This window comes from Cherax quadricarinatus, chromosome 12 (assembly GCF_038502225.1).
Source record: "Cherax quadricarinatus isolate ZL_2023a chromosome 12, ASM3850222v1, whole genome shotgun sequence".
In the NCBI taxonomy this organism is placed as follows: Eukaryota; Metazoa; Arthropoda; class Malacostraca; order Decapoda; family Parastacidae; genus Cherax; species Cherax quadricarinatus.
Window position 1 is genome coordinate 23,138,848 of NC_091303.1, and position 25,049 is coordinate 23,163,896.

General features: G+C 46.9%; 1 protein-coding gene across 3 annotated transcripts in view; it reads left to right on the forward strand.

Annotated features, from left to right (window-relative positions):
• LOC128686583 (serine-rich adhesin for platelets) overlaps window positions 1-25,049 on the forward strand; it is a 234,186-nt gene that overhangs the window by 199,376 nt on the left and 9,761 nt on the right. Inside the window, exons 3-4 of one of the 3 annotated variants that reach the window (XM_070084268.1) lie at window positions 1,462-14,259; window positions 22,892-23,089. In XM_070084268.1, the coding sequence (XP_069940369.1) occupies window positions 1,462-14,259; window positions 22,892-23,049 (12,956 nt within the window). In that variant the 3' untranslated portion in view covers window positions 23,050-23,089. The remainder of the gene's footprint in view (window positions 1-1,461; window positions 14,260-22,891; window positions 23,090-25,049) is intronic. The other 2 variants (XM_070084266.1, XM_070084267.1) reach the window with 2 other exon arrangements.

A 25,049-nucleotide genomic window follows, 5' to 3' on the forward strand; every position in this document is an offset into this window, starting at 1 on the left:
TGTATTTTCAGCTTCTACCAGTGCCCCTCGATCCTGGTTCTTTTAATTTCAACAGTCTATCCCTGTCTGGCTTATCCATCCGACTTAAGATTTTATATATCGTAATCATGTCTCCTCTTATCCATCTCTCAGTCAGGGTAAGCACGTTTAGTTCCTGTGATCTCTCCTCATAGTGCATCTCTTTCAGTTCGGGATTTTATCCAGTTTTTCATGTGTGGGCTCCATGATGGGGCTGCATACTCTATGATTGTTCTAACATATATCATATTTGAGGTTCTGAAGTATTCTTTATTGCTCACTTTGCATACGTCGCTGATCTTATATGTTTTTGTGTATTTCTGATGACATGCTTGTTGTTTTATTTGTTATATAGATTTTGTAAACAAACGCTGTCTTGATTATGATGCCACTCTGCCGCCCCTCTCTACCCAACACTTTTTCCTCAATACATCCCTGGATCTTTCCACTGCCCATTTTGGGAATTTCTGATCTAAACTATCAGAGTGCCTGCCCTCCCCCCCCCTCATCTGCGACTGCTTGACGGAGTAGAGAACAGAGCAAAACGTCTCATCTCTCGCCTGGACCCATCCTGGATATATCTGTCATTTCAGCAGAGCCTTCAACACAGGAGGGATGTGGGTGGCCTTACTGTTATGTACAAGGCCAATATTGTCAAAGTACCACACTTGGATCCACTTCGAGGACAGCGTGAAACAAGCTTTTATGCCACAAGACGGGCACAAAGCAGCAACTTCACTCTGGCTGTACCCTTCTCCAGAACATCACTCCATTTGAGATCATACATACCCAGGATGACTCGAGTATGGAACACATTCGTACAGCATAATGATGTCAACGAGATAAAGCCAGTTGATCAAATGAAAATGCTGGCCCACAGATGGCTCCAACTTCATCCTGTTCCCTACTTGTATGTCTCATAACAATAAAAATGCTTTCAAATGAGCTGATGTAGGTAACAGTTCTTAGCTTGCCAATAAAGTTAGGAATCCCTTAACCTGTAAATAGCTTGTCAATAAAGCTAGGGATCCTTAACCTTGTCAAACCTTGTTAAAAAGAGAGAGAGAGAGATGGAGAGAGAGAGATAGAGGGAGAGAGAGAGAGAGAGTGGGAAAGGAGGAAAGATAGATGGATGGTTGGATGGCAATTTTTAGCAGTGAGCGGACAATACTGTCTGTGCAAGATATAAATCCTGTTGAAGAAAAGATAACGGCGTCATATACAGCATCACTGTAAGCATTTAAGATGCTTACAGTATCATTGGCGTATATGAAGACTCTACAGAGGTAAACATGATGGCATACATTTCGTAGTAGTATACTTGATGACACGTAATTATACACATGTGATTCGCAAGATAATTTTTCGTTTCGTATTTGTAGTTTCTTTTTTTTTTTTTAAATACAATGACTTTTTTGTAAAATGTTTCTTTTGATGTTTCAGCAGCGACGTCGTGGGTGAGAGGGAGAGGCCTGGATCCAGCACAGCAGCTGCCAGTATTCCAGCCCATCACAGGCACTGCAGCGCCTTTTGTCTTCCCCAGCTTCCCTACGTTCTCTCCAGTCGTCCATGATGCTCCGTTGAAGCAACGCTCCACTTCCCATGAGAACTTCCAGCCGAATGAAAATCCTTCCTTTATTAGCATAAATAACACAAAGCAAGAGCCTAATGTTTCACATCCATTACAGGATCCCCCTTCGGGTGTTCCGCTTCCAATTAATGTACCACAGGAGGGTGTTCCGAGTACCTCCAAACCTTCACCCTCCTCAACGGATGGGTTTAACTTTCCTGACCCTCCCTCAGCGTCTTCCGAGCCTACTTCAGCCCCTATTGCTGGAGAAAATCTTCCGAGTGCAGGAAAGAATGGCGCCAGTGGAGACGTCTTCAGCCCAGAGAGTCACAGATCATTGTCCGGACCACTACCAAAGACCACCGACCAGGATGACACGAGTCTTCCTCTATCTGTCACAGAGTCCCCTCAAGTTATCTTCGCCACAGAAACCTCTCAATCATCGATTTCTACAACCTCAGCAACACCACCAACTACAAGCATTCCTGAGGCTTCTGAAACTTCAACAGAGTCGTCAACTCCAACAACGCCAACTTCCATAACAATAACAGAACAGGAAGTTGATAACAATACATTTGCTTCATCTTCAAGAGTGGAAGAATTACGAACACTTACTACAACTGAAGTGGCAACAACAACAACTACTGTTCCTACTACGGCTACGCCATCTACTACAACTAACTCACCCGGAACATTCAGAAAGAAAGATGCAGCTCTTCCGACTTTCGTCGGGAGAAGCGATGGCCGCTCAGGTCTACCACCTTCAGTAGGCTCCCGTGGATCCTTAGCTTCCCGTCTCAAAATGTTTACAGCAGGCCGGAGCAGCCCAGGGACTAACCAAGAGAGACAGAAGCCAGTTGCCAGAGAAGCGGTTGATGCCAGAAGTGCGCCCCAAGAACGACCATCACTAAGTTTGGCAGAAATTCTCAAGGCACGTCAGGCTAAAGGGGAAAGTAGCTCTTCACGCACTAATAAGCCCGTACGAGAGACACCAATTCCAAGGGCTTTTGTGAAGAAAATTCAGGAGTCCATCCCTACGAGTCAGCAAGCAGAGGCTAGAAGTGACCAGGAAGATTATGATTTTCCCCAGGAAAACCTAGGACAAAGCAACTTACCACCATCACCTCCAGCACTAATTTCGTCTGCCGCAACTAGGGCTCCAGCATTGTCTGCTTCCCTCTCTGGAAATCTCCAACGAAAGAGTAGGCCTCAGCCTGATTCTCATACACAGTCTTTCATGGAGCGACTTCAAAAACTGCGAGAAAGGCGCTTAAAATCAACCTCCACCACCACACTACCTCGTCGACCCTCCTCTGAGAAATCAGACAACCCTTCTCTTCAGCAAGACACTGATGATTTAAAAAGTTTGAGACAAGAATCTACTACGAGAACCTTGAATACTCGCACAAAACCTGGACAGAGGAGGCCAAACAACAACTTACACAACAGACTAAGAAATCGTCCCCGTGCACCCGCTACGAAGAGTACCCAAGAAGGTAATGATCGCATACTCGCTCCCAGTCCATTCACCAACCCCATCACGAAGGATACAGAGGAAGGTAAAAGTCTCACAGTCACTCCCAGTGTACTTACTGTGAATGGTACCCAGGAAGGTAATAGTAGCGCTATCACGTCCCATGGACTTACCAACCACAATGAGACGGGTAGCCAGGAAAGCAACAAGACATCTCCACAGAGACCACCCGCTCCCTTCACTACCAAAGCTCCAGCAAGACGCGTTCAGATTACCACAGAAAGACCTCTCACGTTTAGAGAAAGATTCAATGAATTCAGAAAGACAAACAGATTTATACCAAAGAGTAAAAGATTATTATCAACAACATCCACTACACCGGTGACCAGGACAAGGAAAGTCCTTAGAAAGACTCAAGAGCGTGACTTTGATTATTTTACTGAATTCAACCCAGTTACACCGTCGGTTACTGAGTATACCCCAGTTACACCTGCAGTTACTGAGTATACTCCTGTTACACAAGGGAGTGCAGAGAACATCCCTGTTACACAAACATTCACTGATACAGTAGCCTTGTCGAAAGTGCAGCAAATCCGTGAGAGGATTGCTGCGATGTTAAGTGCCAGGGGTCTGTCAAAAATCACTACCACTCAGGAAGTGTTTTCAATTTTGGAGGAAGTGACAGACAAGCCATTGTTCAGTGGACCGACAGACTCATCATTACAGACACCTGTTGATTTTGGTGTCACCTCCAACCCGATTATTTCCGTCGACGCTGCAGATGGAGAAAGTGGCTCTACAGAGATTCCTCTCGACGAGCTCTTGCTAACAATCATACAGACAATAAGCAGCGTAGAACTACCACCAACTACCCCGGTGTACAGCTCGTCTGAAGATACTAGTCCTTCCTCATTGTCCTTCCAAGACCCAATCTCAAATTTCCTCGCTGCCACACAGCTTAGTACAACTTTAGAGCCCGTTCAAGTATTGTCCGTGTCAGCGAGTGCCACCTGGAATGACACTACGTTATCCACAGCACAGCAAGCAATCACAGTTTCTGAAGACAAGAATGATTTTGACAATATAACGACTGTTTCGCGCCAGACACCAGAAGTCTCAAGAGAAACACTGGAGCAAGAAGCAGCATCAGATCTAACTAGTCCTGCGCATGGAGTGGAAGACAGAGAGCAAAAACTCACCCATTTCCTCGAAGACAATGGAGGCACAACTTCTGCAAGAGCTCTCACAACACCAACAGAAGCACCAACAACAACGTCGACAATATCAACAATAACAACAACAACAGAAGTAACAAGGACAACAGTAACAATACCAACAATCACAACAACAGAAGAAACGGTATCAACAACGATAAGAGAGACTCCAGAGGATACCTCTGAGAATTCTGGCATCCAGGATCTGGTCTCGAAGATGGTCTCTCAGGGAGTCATCACAAAGATCATACGTGATGATGTATCACCACAATTAAGTGAAACGAAAATACAAACAGAGAACCAGACAACAAGAGGTTTAACTGAAGCTTCTATAGTAGCAAGCACTCCAGAAGAACACAAGAGAGCTTCTTCAGAAAAACAAGGGCTAACCACTCCGGAAGAACCAATAGAAACCCCTCCAGGAGAACCAATAAAAACCACTCTGGAAGAACCAATAAAAACCACTCCAGAAGATATAATAAAAACGACTCCGGAAGAACCAATAGAAACCACTCCGAAACAAATAATAAAAATCACTCCAGAAGAACCAATAAAAACTTCTGAAAAATTGGTAATAACCACTCAAGAAGAACCTTCAATAACTTCTCCAGCAGAACAAGAACCAGTAACTCCAAAGGAGAAAGAAATAAGCATGCCAGACGAACGAGGAATAATCACAAAGGAAAAACAGTTGAAAATCACTCCTAAAGAACAAGAAATAACTGTGAGAGAAGAACAAGCTATAATAACTCCAGGAGAACATGTACTATCACAGTCGAGAACATCATCTGAAGTTCTAGCCAACGAAAACAATGAAAAGAGGAAAATGTTCAATGATGGTTCAACCTTCAGCTCTGATGTGCGTGGCCACACTGATGCTGGTTCATCTCTCAGCTCTGATGTGCGTGGCCACACTGATGCTGGTTCATCTCTCAGTTCTGATGTGCGTGGCCACACTGATGCTGGTTCATCTCTCAGCTCTGATGTGCGTGGCCACACTGATGCTGGTTCATCTCTCAGCTCTGATGTGCATGGCCACACTGATGCTGGTTCATCTCTCAGCTCTGATGTGCGTGGCCACACTGATGCTGGTTCATCACTCAGCTCTGATGTGCGTAGCCACACTGATGATGGTTCATCTCTCAGCTCTGATGTGCGTAGCCACACTGATGATGGTTCATCTCTCAGCTCTGATGTGCGTAGCCACACTGATGATGGTTCATCTCTCAGCTCTGATGTGCGTGGCCACACTGATGCTGGTTCATCTCTCAGCTCTGATGTGCGTGGCCACACTGATGCTGGTTTATCTCTCAGCTCTGATGTGCCTAGCCACACTGATGATGGTTCATCTCTCAGCTCTGATGTGCGTAGCCACACTGATGATGGTTCATCTCTCAGCTCTGATATGCGTAACCACACTGATGATGGTTCATCTCTCAGCTCTGATGTGCCTAGCCACACTGATGATGGTTCATCTCTCAGCTCTGATATGCGTAACCACACTGATGATGGTTCATCTCTCAGCTCTGATGTGAGTAGCCACACTGATGATGGTTCATCTCTCAGCTCTGATATGCGTAACCACACTGATGATGGTTCATCTCTCAGCTCTGATGTGCCTAGCCACACTGATGATGGTTCATCTCTCAGCTCTGATGTGCCTAGCCACACTGATGATGGTTCATCTCTCAGCTCTGATGTGCGTGGCCACACTGATGATGGTTCACCTCTCAGCTTTGATGTGCGTAGCCACACTGATGATGGTTCATCTCTCAGCTCTGTTGTGCGTGGCCACGCTGATGCTGGTTCAACTTTCAACTTTGACATGCGTGGCCACACTGATGCTGGTTCACTTCTCAGCTCTGATGTACGTGGCCACACTGATGCTGGTTCAACCATCAGCTCTGGCGTGCATGGCCACACTGATGCTGGTTCATCTCTCAGCTCTGATGTGCGTGGCCACACTGATGCTGGCTCGCTTCCCAGCTCTGTTGTACGTGGCCACACTGATGCTGGTTCAACCTTCATCTCTGACGTGCGTGACCACACTGATGCTGGTTCATCTTTCAGCTCTGATGTGCGTGGCCTCATTGATTCTGGCTCAACCTTTAGCTCTGATGTGCCTGCCCACACTGATGATGGTTCATCTCTCAACTCTGATGTGCGTAGCCACACTGATGCTGGTTCAACCTTAAGCTCTGATGTACATGGAAAAAGTGATGCTGGTTCAATCTTCATCTCTGATGTGCGTGGCCACACGGATGCTGGTTCAACCTTCAGCTTTGATGTACGTGGCCACACGGATGCTGGTTCAACCTTCAGCTCTGATGTAGGTGGCCACACGGATGCTGGTTCAAGCTTCAGCTCTGATGTGCGTGGCCACACGGATGCTGGTTCAAGCTTCAGCTCTGATGTGCGCGGCCACACGGATGCTGGTTCAACCTTCAGCTCTGATGTGCGTGGCCACAATGATGCTGGTTCAACGTTCAGCTCTGATGTGCGTGGCCACACTGATGATAGTTCAGCTCTCGGCTCCGATGTGCGTGGCCACACTGATGATGGTTCAACGTTCAGCTCTGACGTGCGTGGCCACACTGATGATGGTTCAACGTTCAGCTCTGATGTGCGCGGCCACACTGATGATGGTTTAATCTTCAGCTCTGATGTGCGTGGCCACACTGATGATAGTTCAGCTCTCGGCTCCGATGTGCGTGGCCACACTGATGATGGTTCATCTCTTGGCTCTGATGTGCGTGGCCACACTGTTGATGGTTCATCTCTCGGCTCTAATGTGCGTGGCCACACTGATGATGGCTCCTTTTTCAGCTCCGATGTACGTGGCCGCACTGATGCTGGTTCATCTTTCAGCTCTGATGTGCGTGGCCACACTGATGATGGTTCTTCTCTCAACTCTGATGTGCGTAGCCACACTGATGCTGGTTCAATCTTCAGTTCTGATGTGCGTAGCCACACTGATGCTGGTTCAACCTTCAGCTTTGATGTACGTGGCCACACTGATGCTGGTTCAAGCTTCAGCTCTGATGTGCGTGGCCACACTGATGCTGGTTCAACCTTCAGCTCTGATGTACGTGGCCACACTGATGCTGGTTCAATCTTCAGCTCTGATGTGCGTGGCCACACGGATGCTGGTTCAAGCTTCAGCTCTGATGTGCGTGGCCACATGGATGCTGGTTCATCCTTCAGCTCTGATGTGCGTGGCCACACGGATGCTGGTTCAAGCTTCAGCTCTGATGTGCGCGGCCACACGGATGCTGGTTCAACCTTCAGCTCTGATGTGCGTGGCCACAATGATGCTGGTTCAACCTTCAGCTCTGATGTGCGCGGCCACACTGATGATGGTTCAACGTTCAGCTCTGATGTGCGTGGCCACACTGATGATAGTTCAGCTCTCGGCTCCGATGTGCGTGGCCACACTGATGATGGTTCAATGTTGAGCTCTGACGTGCGTGGCCACACTGATGATGGTTCAACGTTCAGCTCTGATGTGCGTGGCCACACTGATGATAGTTCAGCTCTCGGCTCCGATGTGCGTGGCCACACTGATGATGGTTCATCTCTCGCCTCTGATGTGCGTGGCCACACTGATGATGGTTCAACGTTCAGCTCTGATGTGCGTGGCCACACTGATGATAGTTCAGCTCTCGGCTCCGATGTGCGTGGCCACACTGATGATGGTTCATCTCTCGCCTCTGATGTGCGTAGCCACACTGATGATGGCTCGTCTCTCAGCCCTGATGTGCGTGGCCACACAGATGTTGGTTTATCTCTTGGCTCTGTTGTGCGCGGCCACACTGATCATGGTTCACCTCTCAGCTCTGATGTACGTGGCCACACTGATGATGGTTCATCTTTCAGCTCTGATGTGCGTGACCACACTGATGATGGTTCACCTCTCAACTCTGATGTGCGTGGCCACACTGATGATGGTTCACCTCTCAACTCTGATGTGCGAGGCCACATTGATGATGATTTAACCTTCAGCTCTGATACCCGTGGCCGCGAAGTCACATTAACGTCTTGGGTTGAATCCGCTTCCCAATTTCCACCAACAACACCAGTAACGACATCGGAAGTACCTTTGCATTTCAGGATCCCTGTCTGGCCCAGCAGGACGATTGATGAACCTACCCTAGAGTCTCCAGTGTTTCCTTTCTCAAGTAACCCTCTGGTATCTCCGGTGAAGGTAATTGACACTGCCGAGGTGGTCCATGACACGTCAACCACAACACCAGTAACAACCACAACTCCAGCAACAACCACAACACCAGCAACAACCAAAACACCAATAACAACCACAACTCCAGCAACAACCACAACTCCAGCAACAACCACAACACCAGCAACAACCACAACACCAGCAACAGCCACAACACCAGCAACAACCACAACACCAGCAACCACCACAACAACAGCAACAGCCACAACACCAGCAACAACCACAACACCAGCAACAACCACAACACCAGCAACAACCACAACACCAGCAACAACCACAATACCAGCAACAACCACAACAGCAGCAACCACAACACCAACAGCAAACACAGCACCAGCAGCAAACACAGCACCGGAAACTACCACAACACCAGCACCAACCACAACTCCTGAGTCAACCACAACTCCTGCGACTCAAAACCAAGATGTCACTTTGCTTTTTTCGGATTACTTTGAGACCCCTAACTCACTTAATGCCACAGAAGCACGTACACTGGCTGCGGGTGCATCAGGGGATGAAAACGAGGTTGACGTTATTGACTCCATGGATAATTTTGAAATGTTGTTGCGTAGCTTTGATATAACATCAACGCGCCCTGAATTTGCAACCTTAAACCACGTTCTTGGCATCAGCTTGACCACGACAACAGAGCAAGCAGAGCCTCTGGAGAATGAACTTGAGAAGCCTGAGCCATCACAGGATTTCTTCTACGATGATCTGGAGCCAGCAGCCACTGAACAGGTCATCTTCACCACCAGTCTTCAGATGCCTTCAGTCTTGGATGGTCGAGAAGAGATGGTGGCCGAGTCCACTACTAATGTGGTAGACATGGCAGCTGCAGAGGAAGATCTTGTACCAACTGTGGTTAACATGGATGTGGCGTCCCTCACTGTGTCTGAGCCCTCGTCGAGGCTGCACAACGTTGCTCATGTTAAAGAGACCTCCAGTATGGCCGACAGTACTGCTTCAGAAAAGAGAGAACAGTCAGTAACTGATGAGGTTATATTGGAGACTATTAGTAATATTCCACAGTCACCTGCCACGCCAGGTGTCAGTAATAACGAAGATGTTTCCTCAGACAATGCTGTCATCAGTACTGCTAGAGAACAGTTGTTATCGCCAGCTCCCAGACAGCTGTCCATTTTCCAACATAATCTTTCCAATGGGTCACAAGACCAAACCAAAGATGATTCGGATATTAATATTGCTCTTCCAAATTTAATGCGAAATGTATCCCATGACATTGTCAACAGCACCTCTTCGGAATTTTCGGCAAGTGTCTCCAGAGCTGCAGCGAGAGAGAAACTACATCTACAGCGGCTCATGCGAGATCGTGAAAGAGGTCTTGGGGGACCAACGTCCAGACCAAACCTCTCTCCGCGGAGAAGTAGCGTGGTTCCTCTTGAAAAGTTAAGAAGCACATCAGAAAATCCTACAACAGCGATATCCAACGACAGACTGAGCCTCAGTGAACTTATCAGTCTACGAAATTCAAAAGAAAAGACTACTCAAACTCCTACAACAACAACAACTATGCCACTTGCGCCAACAGCGACAACTACTACAACTGTAGTTCCAACAACCTTTCGTAGAGCGTTTATTTCACAGGACACCATTAAGCAGCGTCCTTCAGACAATACAAGTACCACTACTCAGGCTACCACACAAGCTGAAAAACCCTCGACAACCTCAACCAATGGCGATAACTCAGAAACAAAGACTTCCAATAAAGCTTTATTGAAATTCTTGGCACTGAATAGACAGAAACTGAGGGCACTGGCTGCAAGGAAAAACAATGCTACAGCAGTGACAGAAGGAGCTACTCAGACAACCACAGGGCAAAGCTTTACTACCGATATACCAGAAACGAGTACTGAGCTTTTTTCTGCAACACCAAGTGGATTTAATAATTTTACACGCGGAGTAAAACCTCAACACAGAGCTCCAGGGGAAGTGGAAACAAAAATATCTGAAGTGACTCAACCAGAACCAGCAGTAAGTCCAGTCACTCCAGACATCACAAAATCACAAATATTGAGTGGAACCCGACCATCTTCTTTTTTGAGACCTGTTCCTTCACCCAGACCTTTCAGCGTGGCTTTTAATGAGCATTTCGCACATGGCGATGGACTGCCATTCACCGAGCAACACGAAGAAGCTTTCTCCCAGGGTTCTAATCCTGTCAATAGGTTCATAAGTCTCCCTCCAAGGTTTATCATCCCTCAAAACAATCGCTCACAAGTTTCTCCAACTTTTCTTACAAGACGTACTCGACCTCCCACGAGATTTTCTAATATTCAGTCTCCACAAGAATCTCCTCGGCGACTCCACGTCCCTCTCTCTCCTACACCTCGCCCAACATTGATCAAGGAAGTAAAAACAGGACAAGGTGACGTGATCAGACATCCATTGCACTTAACAGACTCAAATGCAAGAGAAAGAACCACACTCAACACCCAGTCGCATAATGCTGACGATACTAACAAAAGGAGAATCACAAAGTTTTTCCTAAAACAGCAGCAGCAGCAACAGCAAGAACAACAACAAGACATTGAAGTCACAACAGCTGATTTTATGGATGAAGATGAAATCACTACCTTGACATCTCTTCTAAGTAAACAGAAAGTTAATCGAAGCAGACTTAATTTCGATGAAAGAATAACTACCCCCACATCCTCAACAATGACCACTGATATTCCAGAATTAACAACACAATTAGTTGAGGATAATTTTAGGCCAGTCACAACTTCAAGCGACGTTGAGAGTACTTCTTCACCAGACTTTGAAGAAACATCATTTTTTCCAGATCTTGATGAAACTACCAAAAGCTTGATTGACAGCACCTTAACTTTTCAGTCAGGTAAGACGACCATACCATCAGCTGAAGACATGACTTCAGCTCATGTTCCACCTTTTAATTTCATGGGTAAACAGAAAGCAGAATTTCCTACCATCTCGGCTCCTAAAGCGTTCCCAACTACCCGACAATCAGGACATCTCCCCAGGCTGCCACATCAGGAGGTGAGACTTTTCCATCACTTTCCCACTTCCAAATCGAGAAGTAGACCTTCTACTTTCATCGACTCCGAGACAACAATTCCTCCAGTCACCCCTCTGCTGGAACTGGAATCTCTGGATCCGCCAAGGACATTCCCAACTGTTGAGGCTGGCAGTTTCCAGACATCAGCAACAACGATCTCTCCTATTTTTTCCCCTACGATTTCTACTGAACTGCAAACTGAAACGACACTTTCACCCAAACCTGAGCTTGACTTAAGTTCATTGCCATCTCCAACGTTCATTTTCAGACCTGAAATAAAATCAGAAAACTCTTCTGTAACATTACGACAATCTCAACCACCCTTTACTACAGCGAGGCCCACAGACATCTTCATGAATCAAGAAAGTTTCTCCCTACAACGCCCACCTGTGGACAACAGGAAACCCCAGCTGAGTTCAAGAGGCAGGCCTGAAATATCATCTGTGATAACCGATCATAGCGAAGCTTTTTTCTCAGAAGAAGACCCTCCTTGCCATTTATGTTCGGGACACCAGCCAGATACGACAACTCTGCCGCCACCCACATCTGAAAATCCGCTCACCACAACGCTCCCTAGTATCGTATCACCCAAGATTATACTCCTACTACCTGTAGGGAATTCAACGATTTTCTCGGGGAGCTCCATTCCCATTTCAAGCATTCTCAGTAAGCTTCCACCAATTGCTAACCTAAGTGACAATAAAGAAGCATCGTTGCAGCAGAAATCGATGCTCGCGTCCAACAAAGATGCCGTTAGTCAAGATTTCGGCTTAAGCGATGTCATCACTGCTGCTCCAGTATCGAAGGAGCTGCAGCAAGTTGCTTCAGAAGGAAGAGTTCTCAGCAGGGACTCGCTAGTTCCACCACCTCCCCTGAAGCACATGATAACTAAGGGCGTTACTATCACGTCAGAGGAAGGCATCATATCCAGAGATGTACTCTCTACGCAATCAGTGCAGGAGCAACAACAGCAACAGGAAACCCCATCACAGCAGCAGCAGAGCTTGAAACAGCCTCAAGAAGGCCTACAGGTAAGACAGCACAGCTTCCACGTGAACCCTCAAAACCCCAAGGAAACACAACAAAATCTACAACAAACACAACAAATCCTTCAAGAAACACCTCACAGTATTCCTGTAACACAGCAAAACGTTCGAGTAACACAGCCTAACCTCCAAGAAACACTGCCAAAACACCAAATAACACATCCTGATCTTCACAGAACACAAAACAATGTCCACATAACAAAGCATCTGAGTACACCGGGGCAAGATAGGTTCCAGCAGGGACAGCAGAACTCCCAGGAGGCACAAAAGAAACTACAAAATGGTGAACATATAAACATCCAGCTAGGAGGACTTCAGAGCCTTCCACCAGGACGTCAAGCTCCCCAGCAAGAGCACCATAATCTCGAGCAAAGAAAGCATCAGAGCCTACAAGGACATCAAAATCTCCAGCAAAAATTTCATCAGAGCCTCCAGCAAGGACATAACTTCCAACGTGGAAATCTTCCGATTCTCCAGCAAGGACATAGCTTACAGAGAGGACGTCAGAATCGCCAGAGACAACGAAACCAGCAACAAGGGCAGCATATCACTCAAGGACACCAGATTCTTCCTAATGAAAAGAAGGACCCCCGACAAGACAATCAAAACTTGAAAAATTTCACTGGGGAGCAACGTTCTTTGCTGGGTGAGGGCCAAAACCTCCAGATGGTGCAGAAAAGCCTCAAAGACGGCCAGACGACATTCCAGCAAGGACAACAAAGATTGCAGCACAATATCCAGATCGTCAGCGGTGAACATACTTTCCAGAAAGGCCAACAGACACTCAGCCATAGAGAGCAGAATTCCCAAGTGCTGCAAATGAATCAGGGCAACCAGGGCTTCCATAATGGTCAACAGATTTCCCAGAATAGTCAACAGAGCTCCCAGAATGGTCAGCAAAGTTTCCAGAATGGTCAACGGGACTTCCATAATAGTCAACAGGGCTTCCAGAATGCTCAACAGAGCTTCCAGAATGATCAACAGAGCTCCCAGAATGAACAACTTCACGGTCGACAAAATTTCCAGGAAAATCAGAATTTTCTGAATGGTCAGCAAAACTTCCAGGATGGTCATCGTGGACGGCAGACCATTCAAGGTGAACAACAAATCATTCAAGATGGACAGCAGAGTCATCGAAGAGGGCAACAGAGTAACCGTAAGGAAGATCACAGAAACACCAGGAGGAAACAGAGCAACAGCAGGGGAGAACAGCGCAGCAGCAGAAGAGAGCAGAGCATCAGTAGAGGAGAACAAAACAGCAATGGAGGCGAGCAGAACAGCCGCCAAGAGAAACAGAGAACCTCCGGAGCTCAACACCATCTCAGTGTAGTCCAGCAACACCTCCCTGGGGCCCAGCAACACCTTACTGGGGCCCAGCAACACCCTCCTGGGGTCCAGCAGCACCTTCCTGGGGCTCGGCAGCACCTTCCTGGGGCTCGGCAGCACCCTGCCCGACGCCGACCGACTGCAACATCACATCGTTCGGGGTCGGGAGGTGGCGTGGGTCACTTCGTCAACAAAGCCGCCAGCTTTCTGATTGGCCCGGCTGACACCGTCATCTCCGGTTCAGTTGGTGGCACTAAGAATGACTTTCCTGGCGGCGTGGCCAGCAGAGACCCCTCTACCCATTCCTTTACGTCGCCTCAGGTTCCTTCCAACCGTGTGTTTACCATTAATACTTCACATGCTCTTAATAACAAGCTTAACAATGGGGATGGAATAACTAACCCACCACCTACCATAACTGCTTCTTTCCCCGAAAATAACCTAATGTTAACAATGCCTTCCAAACCTTCTTTTAAGATGCAAACAAGCAGATTTCTCATTGGAAACTCAGTACCGAAAATACCTCACTCTCAAAGACACATTTTTATTCCCCGTACCCCACTCTCACCTCCGTCACTCTCGGCGTCTCACCACCGTCGCGAGAGACCTGCATCCACAACCAAACAAGTAGATACTCCTCACACTAGCATTACTGCTTCGCCATTTACAGAGACGACTACACCTCCCGCGACACACCACAACATCGTAGTCCCTTCTACGATACTGCTTGCCCCTGAGGACGATAGCCGTTCTTCTGGTAATGCAAGAACCTCAGTGTTCCTGAGACCTCTGACCACAAACTCACCAGCTATGCCCACTACACGAAACAATACCAAAAAATCGTCTACAAGACAAACGCCCCCTCCCAATTTTGTTGGTGCAAATTTTCATCGAAATCGAACTTCGACTCGTTTCAGACCACGATTTCCATCGACTCTAGTGACGAAGGTGACGACGACAAGTGGCAACGGCTTATCCCGCTCGACGACTCAAGGAGATCTACAAGCAGACCGCTTTCAAAAATCTGCTCAAAGATTCTTTGGCGTTTCATCGTTCGGAAATGCTTCTGCAGTGACCACAGCACAGCCACAGAATACTACCAGCACATCTCTCACTGACAGCACACTTCAGTCATCTACTTTTACACCCCAGCCGCCCAACCCTATCCACACACACCAGACAACCATTTTGTCTGCCAACATCCCCATTTCTACTACCTTTTCTTCCTCGGCCTCCAACACTTTTTCCTCCCCTCCCACCTCCCATTCTTCCTTCGCTCCTGATTCCCACATAACCTCCTCTCCCATGTCCCAAAATACCTCCTCTCATACCCAGGATACTTCCTTTTCTTCCACCTCTCCGACTTCCTCCTCCTCTATCTTCCATAAAACCTCTCCCACCTTCCCCACCCTACCCACTTCTTCCTCTCCGCCCCCACACCAGTTCTTCTCTCTCATCTCTCACACTTCCTCCTCTCCCATCTCTGACTCATCTGCCTCATCCTCTATCTCATCCTCTCCCATCTCTCACATAACCTCTTCTCCCACCTCTCATTCGACCTCATTTCCCACTTCCCACTCTACCTCTTCTCCCACATCTCATTCGACCTCCTCTCCCACCCCCAATATAACCTCCTCTCCTACCTCTCACTCGGACTCCTCTCCCACCTCTCACTCGACCTCCTCTCCCATCTCTCACTCGACCTCCTCTCCCATCTCTCAGTCGACCTCCTCTTCCATATCTCAGTCGACCTCCTCTCCTATCGCTCACTCTACCTCCTCTCCCACCTCTCACTTGATCTCCTCTCCTACCTCTCACTCGACCTCCTCTCCCATCTCTCTGCCGACCTCCTCTCCTATCTCTCACTCGACCTCCTCTCTAACCTCCCATATAACCTCTTCTGACACATCTCACTCGACCTCCTCTCCCATTTCTCACTCGACCTCCTCCCCTTCCCACTCGACCTTCTCTCCCATCTCGGACTCAACCTCCTCTGCTTCCCACTCGACCTTCTCTCCCATTTCAGACTCGACTTCTTCTTCCTCTCCCATCTTCCACTCGACATCTTCTCCTACCTTTCACTCGACCTCCTCTCCCATCTCTCACTCGAACTCCTCTCCTATCTCTCACTCGACATCCTCTCCTATCTCTCATTCGACCTCCTCTCTCATCTCCCACTCGACCTCCTCTCCCATCTCACACTCGACCTCCTCTCCCATCTCCCACTCGACCTCCTCCCCCATTTCCCACTCGGCCTCCTCTCCCATCTCCCACTCGACCTCCTCTCCCATCTCCCACTCGACCTCCTCTCCCATCTCTCACTCGAACTCCTCTCCCATCTCTCACTCGACCTCCTCTCCTATCTCTCATTCGACCGCCTCTCTCATCTCCCACTCGACCTCCACTCCCATCTCCCACTCGACCTCCTCTCCTATCTCCCACTTGACCTCATCCCCCATTTCACACTCGACCTCCTCTCCCATCTCCAACTCGACCTCCTCTCCCATCTCCCACTCGACCTCCTCTCCCATCTCCCATTCGACCTCCTCCCCCATTTCCCACTCGACCTCCTCTCCCATCTCCCACTCGACCTCCTCTCCCATCTCTCACTCGACCTCCTCCCCCATTTCCCACTCGACCTCCTCTCCCATCTCCCACTCGACCTCCTCTCCCATCTCCCACTCGACCTCCTCTCCCATCTCCCACTCGACCTCCTCTCCCATCTCCCACTCGACCTCCTCTCCCATCTCCCACTCGACCTCCTCTCCCATCTCCCACTCGACCTCCTCTCCCATCTCCCACTCGACCTCCTCTCCCATTTCCCAGACTACCTCCTCGACCACATTCGGCACGACCTCATCTCCAGTTTCTCACAATGCATTCTCTCCCATTTCTCACTCCTCTTCCGTCTCTCACATTACCTCCTCTTCCTCTTCTCAGGCATCTTCTTCCCCTGTCTTTCACACTTCTTCCTCTCCTAACTCCCTCACTGTCTTTTCTCCCTCTCATACTACCATCTCTCCCACGTCTCAGGGTTCTTCCACGTCTCAGGACTCCTCTTTCACATCTCAGGGCTCCTCTTCCACGTCTCAGGGCTCCTCTTCTGTGTCTCAGGGCTCCTCTTTCACGTCTCAGGGCTCCTCTCCTGTGTCTCAGGGCTCCTCTCCTGTGTCTCATGGCTCCTCTTTCACGTCTCAGGGTTCCTCTTTCACCTCTCAGGGTTCCTCTCCTGTGTCCCAGGGCTCCTCTTTCATGTCTCATGGCTCCCCTCCTGTGTCTCAGGGCTCCTCTTTCACGTCTCAGGGCTCCTCTTCCATGTTTCATGGTTCTTCTCCCATGTCTCAGGGTTCCTCTCCTACATCTCAGAGCTTCTCGACCACGTCTCACAATATCATCCCCTTTTCCTCTCCCACCTCCCACACTACATCCTCTCCCATCTCCCACACTACATCCATCAAAATTGGAGCTGCACATCCCCAGGATGGTTCAGGCAGCTTCGTTCATGATCAGTCTTCCACAAGCAGCACCTCCTTCACTTTAAATAGTGAGGGCGGACTGTTCCTCAGCCCAAACTTGACCCCGCCTCCCCCCCTACTTCAACCTACACCCCTCGGAGGTCAAGGTTCTGTCAGCATCTCCCCGCCCCCGACCTCCTCGGAGGTCCAAGCCTCAAGACCCCAGCAGGCTGGCCAGTCCATTACAGTACCGTCCTTGCACTTCCAGGTTCCAGACAAGCCTTTCAACGCAGGTGGAAACATTCACTTCTTCGTCCCTCCGCCTCCTGATAGGAATCACCCAGTTTTCCTTGATTCTATTCGCACCCCAGTTCCTGGGAGACTTACCCCAACCCCAGTCCCCAGGAGACTGACTCCGTCCGCAGTCCCCACCAATCCTCAACCACCACTACCCCCCACCACCCCCTCTCACAGTCTTGTACCTCCCAGTACACCCTCCAGTACCCTCCTGCCTCCTAGGGTTCCTGGTCTTGCTCCGACCTTCTTCCATGATAATCCTAGATTTGTTACAGACCCGAATAATCACATGTCTTTGTCAGTCGCTGCCAATCCTACCACTGATCTTCCTCCTTTCATAAATGACTCATCTTTCTCCTCCTTCAACAATCCTTTTGTGTCCTCTGATAACAATAATGTTCATCCTTTCTCCAACAGTGTTCCAAATACTCTCACTCCCAATGCTCTCGCCACTCCTGTCTCCACCAGTCCTCCACTCTTCACTTCCAGCAGGAGAGGGAGTCGTCCTCCTGATTTCCCCTCAAATACTTTCTCCAACAATCCCTCAAATATCCCCTTTTCCAGTACGTTTTCTCCACCGCATTCCTCCAACATTTCCCCAGCACTCCCTGACAACTTTCCTCTTCTTATCTCCAACAGTCGGTCTTCCGCCTCGCCCTCCAACATTCCTCCTAATTTCCCTATTACCAGTCCTTCACCTCCCATTTCCAACTTCATCAACACTCCTGCTTCCCAGTTTCTCAACAATCAACCACAAGATCACTTCTCAAACCCTCCTGTCCCAAATTTGTTCACCAACTCACCTCCACAAAATCAGTTCACCGAAACCTCTCCATCAAACCAGCTCGAAAGTTCTCCCCCATCCAACAGGTTACCCAACACTGTATCACCTGTCCAATTCCCCAGCACTTTTTCACCGTCCCAATTCACCAACACCAACTCTCATCCACAAAACAGGTTCGAGAACTCACCTCCAGTAAACCAGTTCGAAAATTCCCCACGACAAAGTCAGTTCGAAACTTTTCACCGACAAAACCAGTTCAAGAATTCTCAACCACAAAATCAGTTCAAGAACGTATTTACGCCCCAGTTCAGCAACAGTGTTCCAGTTAATCAATTCTCAAACAGGTTCCCTCTCACCCGGATCTCCAGCACTGAGAGACACTCTCATGTTGACAAAAGTGTTCCGTCATCACAGGTTGGCAACACTTTCCCATCTGGCTTCAACACTCCCTTATTTTCCCAGTTCTCCAACACTCTCCCACAGAGTCAGTTCTCCAACACTCTCCCACAGAGTCAGTTCTCCAGAACTCTTTCACAGAGTCAGTTCTCCACCACTCCCCCAGAAAGTCAGTTCTCCAGCACTCTCCCACAGAGTCAGTTCTCCAGCACTCTCCCACCAGGTCAAGTCTCTAGCACTCTCCCACAAAGTCAATTTGACAACACTCTACCACAAAGTCAGTTCTCCAGCACATTCTCACCAAGTCAGTTCTCCAACACTTATCCACTAACGCAAATCCCTAACATTTTTCCACTTTCCCAGTTCACTAACACTCCCTCGAGGAGTCGGTTCACCAGCAGTCTTTTACCCCTCCACTTCACCAACACTCCCTCACCAACTCAGTTCTCCACCATTCTCCCATTTTTCAATTTCGCCAACAGTCCCCCGTTAACTCAGTTCCCCAACACTCCGACACTGTCCCAGTTTCCCGACAGTACCCTGACAACCCTCTTCCCCAACACTCCCTCACCAAACCAGTTTCCAATCAGTGCTCCAACAACTCTGAGCTTCAACACTCCCTCACCCTCCAAATCCCCCAACACTCGCTCACAAGTACCAATCCCCAAGAGTCTCGTCTCCAAAATCCCCACCACTCCCAAAACGTTGGTAATTCGACGCAGAAAGAAGATTCGTACCACCTCCAAGCCTCTACCCAACACCTCCCCAACCCCTCCCGTCTCCTCTCCTTCATCCCCCACCCCAATCCCCAACAAGGTCCGCAAAGCTCGGACACGCAGACCGCCACTTCTGACTACCATCGCCGGGGGAGACGAGAGTGTGAGTCCACGAACATTCTCCAGTATTTTCGGGAATCGTTTTCCTTGATCAGCTGATGCATGACGTCACATCCGTCAACAATGATGGCGTATGACCGGCGTCATCCCCAGTCCATAACTGGAGGAATACCCCAGGGTATCCCCCTCACAGGGGAGGCATCCGCTTGGATATTCCTCACGAAGGTATCCAAAGGAGAGCCTTTGGATACCTGCACTGTGAGAGGATACCCAGAGGTATTCCTCTCATGTAAAATGATCATTGAAATGTGATCCTCCTCGCTTCTCTTCGTTGTATTTGTAAATATTTATAATCTTTCCCAGTAAAAGTTTTTATTTTTTTGTATAATTTAACTAATTATAGACATAAGATTATACTTGCTCTAATATGAATGTTTTAGCCTCTGCAGCTTAACACTTTGTATATATTAGCTTATTATTATACTAACATTGTTATTATATTATTGCTTAATTGCTTGTTTTACAGACTTAGTATACATGCATGATCTCTTACACACACACACACACACACACACACACACACACACACACACACACACACACACACACACACACACACACACATATATATATATATATATATATATATATATATATATATATATATATATATATATATATATATATATATATATATGTCGTGCCGAATAGGCAGAACTTGCGATCTTGGCTTAAATAGCAACGCTCATCTTGCCATATAGAACAAGTGAAAATTTGTGTATGCAATAATTTCGCCAAAATAATTCTGAACCTAACGAAAAGAATATATTTGATTGTGTTTGTTTAGTACTAAATTATTGTAAACGTATTTAAAATATATTTAGTTGGGTTAGGCTAAAATAAATTGCTCTTGTTATAATAAGGTTAGGTAAGTTTTCTAAGATTCTTTTGGTGCAAAATTAAAATTTTTTACATAAACATTGATGAAAAAAATATATCTTTAAACGTATAAGAGGACATTTCAGAAAGGACTTAATTTTAAATGAGTTCTTGCTAATTGACCAGTTTTACATATTCGGCACGACATATATATATATATATATATATATATATATATATATATATATATATATATATATATATATATATATATATATATATATATATATATATAAAGCACTAAAAAAGTTTTTCTTAAGCATGTACACTATTTCACATATACTATAATAGAAAATGCATATAAAGAGCTATATGCATAGTTATTATTGTACTGGTGATGGTGCAGATGATTGTGGTGATGGTGCAGATGATTGTGGTGATGGTGACTGTGAAAAAATGGTGTTATTATTATGAGAGACTAAAAGTAAATATGATGAGAATAGTTACAATATTCCTCGAAATAATAATAATAATAATAATAATAATAATAATAATAATAATAATAATAATTACTTGATGTGAATGGGTTGCTGTCTAATTCGAAAGAATCCTCTCCCGTCTTCCTTAAATGCAGTACAATAACATTCCCTAAAGAAGTCTAACAGCTGCTGCTCAACACACTCAAGAGCTGCATCAGCTGACGCTCAACTGTTAGACACTGATAACACTGAGATCAGTCCAGGAAGATCCTCAGGAGGTCAAGGATCTCTAACTCGACGCTATGAAAAGGTCCAGTTACTGGAGCTCAACCATATCAAACACCACTATAATTTGAGATGCTCTGGAAGAGGTACTGTAAAGATATCTTCTAAATGATCCAAGAGCTTTAACTCAACAGGTGCAGGAATGGGAACCCAATCCTCTCAAACACATTTGAAATTTGACATAGACTGGATAAAACATTTTCAAAATGCTCATTATTTTTATTTTGGATTTGACATTTTAGAAGTCATAAACTGAAGGAACTCCACTGGATATCAACAGTTAAGGTTTGGACGTCAATATGTCAGTTCCTTAAACTGGAACATAATTTCTTCAGCTAAGCACAGCATTAACAGGACTCAGAGCAGTAGCTCAACTTCCTTAAGAGAAATAAAAATGGAATTCAACCCTATGACAGCTAAAACTATGACGATATATAACATTACTAGTACATGAAGAGATGCTGACGCCACCTGGATGTACACTAACTCTGATGACCAGAAGCTGCCAGAGTAACACAAGAACGTGAGGCTAATGCAAATTAAAAAATATTAATCTTAAATCAAAACTCTCGCGTACCTCAGTGATATAACTGTTAAAGTCATTGGCTGTTTATCTCATCGCCAAAGTTTGAGTCTTGGTTCTTGTTGCTGCTTATTTTTCATATGTACAGGCCAGTGGACACCAAATATTACTGGGTAGAAGTAAATACTACAGCGATGCCTCTGGCTACACTGGCTAACTGCATCTAAGCCCCTGTAAGGGGTGTGTGTGTCTCCAGGGCCCTGACCCCGCAAGGGCAGGACCTAATTCTACCAGATGGTTGCACCACGTGCTGAAAATTATTAGTAAATTTTCAGTTAATCCAAAAATAATAAAAAAAACTTAAACTCACAAGGTTTCCACATTCATTAAAACTCTTCAGACACTTTTAAAATTGAGACAAATTTAAAATGCCTGTTTTCTTAATATCCTCAAAAGCACCAAATCCAATTAAGCTTCATAATTCTTGTACAAGGCCTTCAATATTCTTTACCTGTAGAGTGTTTGCAGATAAAAAGGGTACTACCTGGTCTTTCGCACCCATTTCTTCCCACAAGCATTCACTTCCTCCCACGACATGTCAGTTCTACCCACGACCTGTAATTTTCCTCCCACTACCTGTCAGTTCCTCCCACGAACTGTCATTTCCTCCTACGAGCTTTCTATCCTCTCCCAAAGAATCTTCATAAATAATCAGATCATTTGATAATTCATCACCTTCTCCAAGGAAAACAATTTTCTGAGGATATGTATTTTTTTATATATATTTCAGAAAATAATTTTCCACCAAAACAATCTGTGTAGATTATCGGTTATTAACCTCATGGAAATTTACGTAGTTTTCAGTATCTTAAAACAACAAACCTTTTCAAAATATATGAATAACTTATTCAAGTATTTTACAAAGGAGAAGACACGAACCATCAAGTGGCGTAAATAAAACAGACCTTCCTTTCTTCCTTCCTTCCTTCCTTCCTTCCTTCCTTGCCTTACCTCTCTCCTTCCCTCCTTCAGGTTGCGGCAGCAGGTGTCTCAGGCGGCTCAAGAAGCGGAGGAGAGCCTGTAGAAGACGACCCAGACGGAGACAAGATACCGGGAATGGGTGGCGTAGATTACCCTGTCCTGACCACCATACCAGTGACCGGGTTCCTCTGCACGCCCAGGATGTTTAAGAGTGGCAAGATGTTCGCCGATCCTGAGACCTCCTGCCAGGTACCTGACCTCTGACAACCTGTGTGTGCGTGTGTGTGTGTGTGTGTGTGTGTGTGTGTGTGTGTGTGTGTGTGTGTACTCACCTAATTGTACTCACCCAATTGTGGTTGCAGGGGTCGAGACTCTGCTCCTGGCCCCGCCTCTTCACTGATCGCTACTGGGTCCTCTCTCTCTCTCTGCTTCCTGAGCTTTGTCATACCTCTTCTTAAAACTATGTATGGTTCCTGCCTCCACTACTTCACTTGCTAGGCTATTCCACTTCCTGACGACTCTATGACTGAAGAAATACTTCCTAACGTCCCTGTGACTCGTCTGAGTCTTCAGCTTCCAGCTGTGACCCCTTGTCCCTGTGTCCCCTCTCTGGAACATCCTATCTCTGCCCACCTTGTCTATTCCCCGCAGTATCTTGTATGTCGTTATCATGTCTCCCCTGACCCTTCTGTCCTCCAGTGTCGTCAGTCCGATTTCCCTTAACCTTTCCTCGTACGACATTCCCTTGAGCTCTGGGACTAGCCTTGTTGCAAACCTTTGTACTTTCTCTAACTTCCTGACGTGCTTGACCAGGTGTGGGTTCCAGACTGGTGCTGCATACTCCAGTATGGGCCTAACATACACAGTGTACAGTGTCTTGAACGATTCCTTATTAAGGTATCGGAACGCTATTCTCAGGTTTGCCAGGCGCCCGTATGCTGCAGCGGTTATTTGGTTGATATGTGCCTCCGGTGATGTGCTCGGTGTTATGGTCACCCCAAGGTCTTTCTCCCTGAGTGAGGTCTGTAGTCTTTGTCCACCTAGCCTATACTCTGTCTGCGGTCTTCTTTGCCCCTCCCCAATCTTCATGACTTTGCATTTGGCTGGATTGAATTCGAGAAGCCAGTTACTGGACCACATGTCCAGCCTGTCCAGGTCTCTTTGCCGTCCTGCCTCATCCTCGTCCATTTTAATTCTTGTCATCAACTTCACGTCATCTGCGAACAGGGACACTTCAGAGTCTATTCCTTCCATCATGTCGTCCTAGAACTGACCCCTGTGGGACCCCGCTCGTAACAGGCGCCCACTGTGATACTCTTCACGTACCATGACTCGTTGTTGCCTCCCTGTCAGGTATTCCCTTATCCATTGCAGTGCCCTCCCTTTTACATGCGCCTGATCCTCCAGCTTCTGCACTAATCTCTTGTGGGGAACTGTGTCAAAGGCCTTCCTGCAGTCTAGGAAAACGCAATCTACCCACCCCTCTCTCTCGTGTCTTACTTCTGTTACCTTGTCATAAAACTCCAGGAGGTTTGTGATACAAGATTTGCCTTCCATGAACCCATGCTGGTTTTCATTTATAATCTTGTTCTTTTCCAGGTGTTTGACCACTCTCCTCCTGATAATCTTCTCCATGACTTTGCACACAATACATGTCAGAGACACAGGTCTGTAGTTTAGTGCCTCGTTTCTGTTTCCTTTCTTAAATATGGGGACTACATTAGCTGTCTTCCATTTCTCAGGTAGGTGCCCAGTTTCAAGGGATGTGTTGAAGATTGTGGTTAGAGGCACGCACAGCATCTCTGCTCCTTCTCTAAGGACCCATGGGGAGATGTCCGGTCCCATCGCCTTTGAGATGTCAAGGTCACTTAAGAGTTTCTTCACCTCCTCCTCAGTTGTTCGTATGTCATCCAACACTTGTTGGTATATTCCCTCTTGATGTTCCCTTCTGTGCTGTCTTCCCACAGCTCTTCCTGTCTCTACTGTAAAAACTTCCTTAAATCTCCTGTTCAGCTCCTCACATACCTCCTGATCATTTCTTGTGAGTTCTCCACCTTCTGTCCTTAATCTGATCACCTGGTCTTTGACTGTTGTCTTCCTCCTGATGTGGCTATACAACAGTTTCGGGTCAGTCTTGATTCTCGATGCTATGTCATTTTCATACTGTCGTTGGGCCTCCTTCCTTACCTGTGCGTACTCATTCCTGGCT